Source organism: Sardina pilchardus, chromosome 18, assembly GCF_963854185.1.
Source record: "Sardina pilchardus chromosome 18, fSarPil1.1, whole genome shotgun sequence".
NCBI lineage: Eukaryota > Metazoa > Chordata > Actinopteri > Clupeiformes > Clupeidae > Sardina > Sardina pilchardus.
In genome coordinates, this window is record NC_085011.1 from 3,070,959 (window position 1) to 3,080,958 (window position 10,000).

Consider the following 10,000-nt stretch of genomic DNA (forward strand, 5'->3'; position numbering starts at 1 on the left):
TATCCATTTCCCGTACACCTGAGCAGTTGCCCCTGCTGCAGACAGAGTTACCCCAACAGCCCCTGATACCCCCAGCAGCGCCCCTAAACTGCCCCACTTCCCCATACAGTCAGAGGCTTTCTGGACTGTGCCCAAAATGGCTGATCCTCCAACTAGCGCTGCTGCACATTCCTTAGATGAATCTGCAGTCACTCCCAACGTCAAGTGTATTGATGCTCCGACCCCAACTGCAAGAATGTGTGTGGTCAACACGATGACGCTGTTTTGTATTGAAGGAAAGCCACATAATATTGTGATGGGGGACATTAAAATAATGCAAGGTGCAAGGTGTATGGTAGATGTATCAGTGCGCAATATTGCACGTAAAGGTAAAACAAATAGTATAGATATAGGTAACATGATGAACAATGGGTTAACAGCAGGCATTGTCAGATCCAGGACGATTAGAAAAAGTGGTGATAAAGAGGCAGAGGACAGTGCTAGAAGAGCAACTTGTAATAAAATGCTATCATGACATAATACAAAATAATGTAATATTAACCTGCTCATCATATATAATAAAAAACTAACCACAGGCCAGATCAGATAAGAAATCTCAGAAAACTCTCTGATGTATCCTTCTACTCCTCCAAGAGCTGCTCCTGTGATTGTGAGTCCAAGTAAACCCACTGGAGCAGCCAAACAGTATTTCTTTAGTTGAGACCAATCGTCTGGAATGACTCTGTAGGCGAGGACACTCATTGCGTTAGCCACTGAAAAAGAGCAGATCACCACAGACATGTTCCAACAGAGGCTGTAAATGTGAACAATCCAATCTTTCCTTAAATGTGTATCTCCCTCTTCTGGTCTTCGTAAGATTTCTTCTTTTGCCAACGATCCACACAGGAAACCTACAGGTAGCCCAAGCACTGCAGCCAAGAAGAAGACTCCAAGAACTTTGGACAGACCAGGAAAAGAGAGTGGTTTATTTACACAGGACATACTTACAACTCAAAACAGTTGTGATCCACTCATACAACAAAACACAAAGTGATGTGATGACACAATTGTTCCATCAAAATTCTCACCAATAATGTGAAATTAAAAAAGAGACACAAATAAGATTTTGGGATGAATGTAATCGTAAATAGAAACAAGACATATGCTTATGAATACAACTGATGGAAAACATGAAATGATCATAGCCTATATAAGGTCACATCGTGAGAAACTAGTCCTCTTAGGCATTCTGAAGTGGACCAGAGAGCCAATGACGATAGAAAGGGTTAAAAGGTTGTATCTTTAGTGTCAAGTACTTAGGAGAAACGCGTAAGGTCTTGAGTAGCCTAAAGCATCAAGGCATACTGTACCTTTTGAGGTGTTGGAAGATGTATGGTTTCTGCCAAGAAACAAATTTCATCAGTTGTGCTAATACTAACCAGTCAGAATGAGTTCTAGTAATTGTAATAAAGCTACTATTGAAATCTGTTTAAACGCATAAACCTTCTTTAAAAAAAAAAAAAAAAAAAACCTCAAAATGGTGCCTTTATGATATCTGTAAAAATCTGAAATGATATCATCACACTGGATCTTTAGTGCATTAAAATTGTGTTACTGGCTGACCTACAGTACAATCTTCTTATAAGCATTTATTAAGTGTACCTTTCTCTTTTCAGAGCCTCCATTGTGAATTTCAGAAAGCTTGTATCTGTGAAGGCAGCACATTCCATTTTTCATCCATAAATTATCAAAAAATTACATAATATTACATTGTTAAGATGCAACCCCAGGAGGTACCAGACTCTGTTGAAACACCCTGAGAATTCCACCCAACCCAGAATCCAGAAACTGGTCCTATTGCTATCTATGCCAATCCTTAACATAACAAAATACATACAGCATGCCAATGAACCACAATGGCATCAACAGGTATGTTGGGTGTGTTTGAATTACTGTCCTCGTAGCATCCCTTTCTACATTCCACAGTGGGGAGAAGTTCACCTTGTCTAAATACAATTATATTTCCTTATTAGCTGTATATAGACAGGGCAAAACCCAGACCGATATGATTAAGGTCGCTATCAAATTTTTGTCAATTGATTCTATAGTACTTTTTCTACTTGGGACATTTTTATATCACACATAGTCAATGAGATTTGCATATTTACAGTAACATGAAAATGAACATATTGTGCTTGCTTTGAGTCTGCATTGTCATTTTGTTATACTATTTATGTAAATGTTCGGTAACACTTTACTTGACGGGTTCATTCATAACACATGCATAACAGCTGTCATGAACTGCACATGAAGCATTCATGACTGATTCATGAAACATGACTCAACATTCATACCAACACTTTATCAGAGTTGCGGACATTACTTTTTCTTCCATAGTTACTCTCCATTTGTCCTGCACCTGCAAGGTGGGATGTGCACACAGCTACTCTTCTTGAACTAACATAAACATGACCAGAATTTACACTGCACATAACTTTACACCTGAAAAGAATATTCATTAACTAATCATAAAATCTCACCCAAACATAAGTGGGCAATCCAATCCATTTATTTGTGCTGAATAGTCAAAATATGGAAAATAGCTTTTTTTTAAATCTATCAACAATTTTGGATATTTACTATTACTGTATACTATTTCTATGCTAGGCCTACTTACTATCACTAAGTGCAGTGGACAACTGGAAATGAAGAGCAGTTACAACACAGCATGAACACAAGATTCTTGATTTCTTCACAGACCCATTTTTGTAAGCAAATTAAGCCTACTGTAGCGACTAGGCCCAAGCAGTCGCTGAGAGGCTAAGGTATGGGATGTAGCTGATTGTCTGACGCGCTTGTACAAAAATATCCGCTGAGATCCAAGACGTTTGACCGGTTTATTGAAAAGTATAGTCCAACGTAAACAGCAAAAAACAGTGGTAACAGCGATAAACGATAAGTGATAAGCGGTCAACAAAAAATACGGCCTCCCAATAGCTCACCCTCTCACTGTGTCTAGCTACTTCCTCCCGTGCACCTGTTGATAAACTAATTAGATGTAACCGCCCCCAATTACCGTGTCATGAAAATAAACCACAAAAGACTAACAAAATACAAAACCCAAATATAAACCATGAAATTATATTACTAATATTCACCAATAATCAAAATGTATATATTTATAATAATAAACATAATCGTGGCTCCTACATACCAGCCCCTAATTATTAAGCCATTACATAATAATTACTCGATAGGAGTCATGCAATAATTAAACTAAACAGAATACTGTACATTACAATCTTCTTGGTCTTCTTCTTGATCCTGTAAAAGTCAGTCATAGGGCCAGAGGTTACTAGCACGTAGCCCTGTGATCTGTGTTCACCACAGTCACTAGTCAAATGTCAGTCAGAGGTCTAGTCAGATGTCTAGATCTGGTCATCTGGAACGGTGTTGCCCCCCTCCAGGATCAGCCTCCTGCAGCAGACATGCTATGGTGATAGCAACTGCCTGAGCAGGCCTCTTAGTTTTGATGCGCACCTGATGCACATAGGCCCTTCGGTCAGGAAAGTTTTGAAGGACTCGTCCTACGACCCAGGAGTTAGGAGGTGCGGTGCTGTCCACTATAAGCACCAGGTCTCCAGGAGCAAGGTTTTGCTTTGCACCCACTTTAACCAGTCTCTTCCAGAACAGGTCGGACATGTAGTGGACCTGCTTCCATCGCCTGCGTGCGTACATGTCGGCTTGTTGGAAGATTCCTGGTGGCAAAGATGGTAATGTCTTTAAAAGCAGTAGGTGATCAGGTATCACTCTCATCCGTCTGGGAAATGAGGATTCCCTCTGAAGCCTCTTCCTCAGATGTAAGGCACGCTGCTCAATGATCTTCCCATTGTTTGGCATCCTACAGTCCTTATTCCTCGATGGCACATTGACCCGTTTTGCAGAACTTGTAATCGGCTCCATGAACCTTAGTTCCTCTCTTGCCATGCCAGGCTGTTCCTCCATGCTGCATTCAGGGAAGTCTGTCTGTGGCTGCTGCCACAGTCTGTCCAAAGTCACAACTGACACTCTGTTGACCGTTACCTCTGGTTGCTCACCTTCACGGTCTTCATTCAGTGGCCCATTCACCGTCCAGCCCAACATTGTCCTGATCGCATAGGGTCCTTCGCCAACACTGTTAATCACTTGCAAGGGTTCCAAGGCTTTGGAGACATTTGTCCCAATCAACAAATCAATCCCTGAATCAATCTCAGGCAAGTGAACATGCTTCAGATAAGGCCATCTCTGAATATCACTCTGTTTCGGAATGTTCCTCTTGTGAACCGGCATGTGTGTTTGCGTATAGGCCTTGGGCAGCTCACAGAAATGCTCCCCAGTCAAGCCAGCCACTTCCAGTCCTGGCACCACATTGCTGTTCACCACTTTCTCTTGGCCCATCGTCCGTAGGAGAATATGGACCTTCTCTCCTGGAACATTGAGTTTCTCCCTCAGAGCCTCTGTGCAGAACACTGCCGTACTTCCTGGGTCCAAGAAAGCATAGGTGGTGACAATCGCATTGCCGTTCTTGGACTTAACTTGCACCGGAACTATTGGTAGTTTACAGTTGTAATCACCAGCCCCTGTAAGCCCACTTGACATCAGGGCGCTGTCGACGGACACCTCTGATTGTCTCTCAGCTTGGTTCGGATCTTCGTCTTTTTCTTTTTGTGGAATATGAAGAACAGTTGGATGTTTGAAACCACATTGTGCACAGGAAATCCGTTTTCTACAAACGTTGCTCATGTGTCCAATACACAAACAGCCAAAACAGACGCCCTTCTCTCTTAAGAAGCCTATCTTCTCTTTGTGTGCCTTCTTCCCCAACTGTGGACACGAATCCAAAGCATGTCCTTCTCCACAACAGATGCAGGTCCTTCTGGCAGACTCCACATACTCCTTTCCTTCCTGTGTTTCATGTGTCACAGGAGCTACAGTGGTAGCAAAGCTGGTTCCTTTAAATCCAGAACGAACTTGTGGATTAGATTTGTTCACTCCTCTATTGATCATCAGTGATGGAGCATCCTGTATGTTCCCAAACACTGGGTCAGTTAAAATCCGCACTTGTTTCTCAATAAAACATGTTAGGTCAATGAATGTAGCTCTCTGGCTGCGCCCATCCTGTAGTTCACAGGCTACAGAACGCCACTTGTCTCGGAACTTGTAGGGCAACTTTTTGATGATGGTTAGCATGTTGGCAGGTATGTCCAGCTCATGCATGTATTGCACCTCTTCCATGACATTACAGCAACCTCTAAGAAAAAGGCTAAAATCACGAAGAGCCTTTGCATCTTCATTCTTGATTGATGGCCAAGAAAGAGCTTTTTCCATGTATGCATATGAAATCCTCTGCTCATTTCCAAACTGCTCCTTCAACAACATTTTTGCTTTAGCATAGCCTCTCTCAGGCTCCATATGCTGGCAAGTTCGGATCAATTCTTTGGGGTGACCCCTAGTGTGCTGTTCCAAGAAGTACAGTCGGTCACTGTGATTTGCAGTGTTCCTCTCCACACTGTTCTCAAAGGCTTTCACGAATGCATGATATCTTAGTGGATCACCATCAAAGATTGGTATTTCTCTCTTAGGCAAAGACGAAAGGCACTGCTGTTGCACCAACAATGAAGTTATTTCATTTTGTTTGCTCATAATGCTAAACATATTGCCTTGATCTTCATTTGGACCAATATGTAAGGCATTTCCATCTTGCATTTCTCCTAGAGCACCGTGATCCACTGCATATAGGCTGGGTCCATGTGAATGAATGAACTGCGATGGATTTCTCTCCTTAGGTCTTGCTCCTGCATCCAGGTAGGCATGGTTGTGGCTTTCATGTTGTGACCTCTGTGGTACAAATGACTTAGCTTTAGCACTGAGGGTCAGTGTTTGTCCTTTTGCCAGGTAGGAGTTCATTCCATCCGCGCGCTTTGATGCAGAAGTTCTCCCGCTCAAGATGCTCCGAGACTTGAGCACATCCAGTTTGGCCATGTTTGCCGCAATTTCCTCGTCCAATTTAAGTTGTTCCTTCCTTTTGCGTAGCCGTTCCTCCTCCTCTTCCAGTTCATGTTTATCCTTTAATATTTTTTGTCTCGTTCTTAATGCTGCCAAGTCAGCCTCTGCTTTCAGACATGCAGAAGAAATACTGGAGGCAACAGACGCTCTTCCTGTGGCAGAGTTTCGTGATTTGGACCTCCTACATCCCACATTTGACACACTGTCATTTGGTTTTACATCATCTTGCAGCTCATCTTTTTCAATGACTGAAGCAGCCTTTTGTTGAGTTTCATCAGGTGTAGGAGGCAACACCTGTTCATTCATTTCACCAGTCTCTGTTTGATCAGGTAACACAAGCAATTCATCAGGCTCATTCAACCACTGCTCAACATGGCCTCTAAATGTGTTGCTATAGGATGTAATGTTAGAAAACCATTCATTATGGATCTCCTGTTGCTCCTCAGGGAGTAAAGGCATCAGCAGGTCATGTGACTTGGTGGCATTTCCACATTGAACAATTAAATTCTCCAAAATAGATTGCACTTCTAAAACATTTTCCTTATTTTGCATCAATGTTTTCATTTGTGGTATGAAGGCTTTCATTTTATTCACACTCATTTTCCTTTCATTTTGAAGCCTTTCAATATTGTTTGCCAGAGCCTTTGCTGTAGGCTTAGATTGCCTTTTCTCACTCTCCATTTCAGAGCTTGAAACTCCCGTTTGACTCATTTTCTTTTTTCCAGCTACTTCTCAATAAAGTTGCATCCAAACAACAAGTACAAAGCACTTCATGCACATTAGCAAAGCAGTGGCAATTTCAAAGAGTCAAAGCTGAGATTCAACATAGCATAGAGGTGGCTTCAATGCATCCAAACAATTCCACAGATCCACAAACGTCTCTCTCATTAGCAGAGCAGCGGCAATTTCAAAGACGCAAAGCGCAGATTCAACGTAGCATGGAGGTAGGCTACAGTGTATCCAAACACTTCCACAGATCCACAAACGTCACGCACATTAGCAGAGCAGCGGCGATTTCAAAGAGACAACGTGGAGATTCAACGTAGCATAGAGGGTAGGCTATGACAGCACAATATCCACACAATCAACGGCAGCATTCGGTATGACCAACTCAATCCAATATTGTCCCCAATGGACAAACAACAGCATATGCGTGCAGCATTCCTTACAAAGCTGTACAGCTTAATGCCCAGACACCAGCAAGCCTACCTGGCTTTGAGTGCATCTTCCGAAGCTGTGGCGTGATGAACGAAAGTCCGTGCAGTCTTCCTTCCTTTATCTCCGGTGATCCTTGAATTCTCACACTTGGTCCTTGAGACGTCCGCAGTTGCTTTTCTAATGCCGTTTTTTGTTGACAAAAATGTAGCGACTAGGCCCAAGCAGTCGCTGAGAGGCTAAGGTATGGGATGTAGCTGATTGTCTGACGCGCTTGTACAAAAATATCCGCTGAGATCCAAGACGTTTGACCGGTTTATTGAAAAGTATAGTCCAACGTAAACAGCAAAAAACAGTGGTAACAGCGATAAACGATAAGTGATAAGCGGTCAACAAAAAATACGGCCTCCCAATAGCTCACCCTCTCACTGTGTCTAGCTACTTCCTCCCGTGCACCTGTTGATAAACTAATTAGATGTAACCGCCCCCAATTACCGTGTCATGAAAATAAACCACAAAAGACTAACAAAATACAAAACCCAAATATAAACCATGAAATTATATTACTAATATTCACCAATAATCAAAATGTATATATTTATAATAATAAACATAATCGTGGCTCCTACACCTACCTTACACTGATAAGATTTGGGAAAGATTCTTCAAAGATTGTAGTCTTTTCACTAATGCCCCTCATTCAAACTTTACTCAAAAGACTACAGTCTTTCAAGAATCTTTCCCAAATCTTGCCAGTGTAAGGTAGGCTTTAGTCAATAAAATGATATCCATATGCAAATTAACTCTCACAAAATGATGCACAGAGTGTACAGTATATTTACTCAAATTAAGTAAAAACCTAGAGTAAATTGCTTTGGCATGATGCTTTTGTAAAGGTGAAGTTGCACATGAACGAAAAAGGGAAAAAGTGTCTTTATTTGCATAATGTACTGCTATATCCCATCTAAAAATATACTTTTGTATGATCATTCGTTATATTTGATACAAATTGAATATTATTTGGGCCTAAAGCTATTAATGTATCTACTTACAGCCATATTATCAATACATTTATTTACTATGCCTTTATATCCACTAATGTGTTCAAATATGCAAATTATCTCATTAACTATGCGTGATATAAAAATGTCTCAAGCAGAAATGGATTGTATGCAAAAAAAGTACTATAAAATCAATTGAAAAAGGTTTGGTAGTGACCTTAATCAGATCATTCTGGGTTTCACCCTGTCTATAAGGCAGAAGTGAAAATTACAAATACTCATACAATACACAGCACCCATAAAGAAACTTGGTAAAACCCTCATAGAAGGAAGCTATGAGCATTAGTACTAGTTACATTATCATAGTGAAATCTGAACACATAAGACACATGAGACATACTACAATACTACACAAAAAAGGAGGTTTTTCTGGTTCTACTCTAATGCTAACTTAAGAATCTAAATCAATAAACTAGGCTACTGTACATGTTTTTTTGATGTTTTTTTTTATTTCTTAATATTGACATTTAACGTTAAAGCATTATGTTTAGCACTTAAAATACACTCAGTAGTAGAGACAATATACTGTACGTACCAGCCTGCTGGCACAGAAGAGTTATGATGTTGCAGCTCCTTTGTTGGCTGGAAAAAAATCGCAAGGTGTTTGCATTCAATAAGTAGGCTATCAAGAGGCTATCTTAAATCAAGAGAGAAATCATTTTGGGATATTGTTCCAAACAATCCAAATATTATTTCTTCTTGGATACTTTACATGTATTGTAAATACATAAATGTTTCCTTAAAATACAGGGGTCATAGGGAACAACATAAGTATGGGAATTTTAACACATAGGTTTAACATAGGAGCTTAATTCACAAAGAAAATTGATGTCCTTAAAGGTTGAATATTTCCTCATTCATTCATCTAAGGCATTAAGATCAATTTTCAAAAGATGATTTTCAAATGTCAACTTTAGCATGTGTTCCAGTACTTTTGGAGGGGACTGTATATATATAAACTTGGCAATAAAATTATTCCAATAAGAACTTTCAAGAACTTAAAGGCTTACCTGAAAAGTTATAATCTAACTCCGACAAGTTACCCAATTAGCAGTATTTATCATCTTGGTCCTACTATCAAACCCCAGTGAGAAAAAGAAAAATGAACGAGATCTTAAATATCTGTCATTATTCTGTCATCCCACCTTCTCCACCCTCATTCCACACACAAGTACAACACAGGCATGCATCTTAAATATGCATGTGATGGGTGTTTTGCTGCTATGTGTTTTTCAGCTGAAGACAAACAGACTTTGGATCCAGTTTTTGTTGTAGGACCTGTAGAACCTGTATAATGTAAGGTTATAAGGCAAGTATTATGGCAAGGCAAGTATTATGGATGACATTGCTCCATTAAAATTCAAGAAAGTTAAGGAGAAACAGAAAGCACCATGGAAGCAGATTCCTGCGGTTAAACTCCTAAAAAGAGAGTGTAGGAAGACTGAAAGAAAATGGCGTAAATGCAAACTTCAGATCCACTATGAAATCCATAAAGAGATGCTCCGCACATATAACTCCGAAATATGCAAAGCAAGACAATCATTCTTTTCTAACATCATCAGTAGAAGTTCAAATAACACTCGTGTTTTATTTTCCACTGTAGATAAGTTAAGGTCTCCCCAGTAAGAAAGGAAATATTGTGTGCGCACACAGATGGGCCTACGTCAACGAATTTCCAAAGAGTGGCAACAGCTCTGGGTGTTTGAGAAGGATCACTATCACTGGTTTGCTAAATTAGACTCTGGCAAAGTCTATCTGTT

General features: G+C 40.3%; 1 protein-coding gene across 1 annotated transcript in view; it reads right to left on the minus strand.

Moving 5' to 3' along the window:
* The window catches only part of LOC134063938 (uncharacterized), a 10,216-nt gene extending 846 nt beyond the window's left edge, over positions 1–9,370 (minus strand). Inside the window, exons 1-5 of the mRNA XM_062519702.1 lie at positions 9,251–9,370; positions 8,776–8,822; positions 1,642–1,687; positions 1,350–1,378; positions 1–935 (exon numbers count right to left, since the gene is read on the minus strand). The exon at positions 1–935 is cut by the window's left edge and continues 846 nt beyond it. Of these exons, the coding sequence (XP_062375686.1) occupies positions 1–935; positions 1,350–1,378; positions 1,642–1,664 (987 nt within the window). The 5' untranslated portion in view covers positions 1,665–1,687; positions 8,776–8,822; positions 9,251–9,370. The remainder of the gene's footprint in view (positions 936–1,349; positions 1,379–1,641; positions 1,688–8,775; positions 8,823–9,250) is intronic.
* Positions 9,371–10,000: the final 630 nt, after the last annotated feature.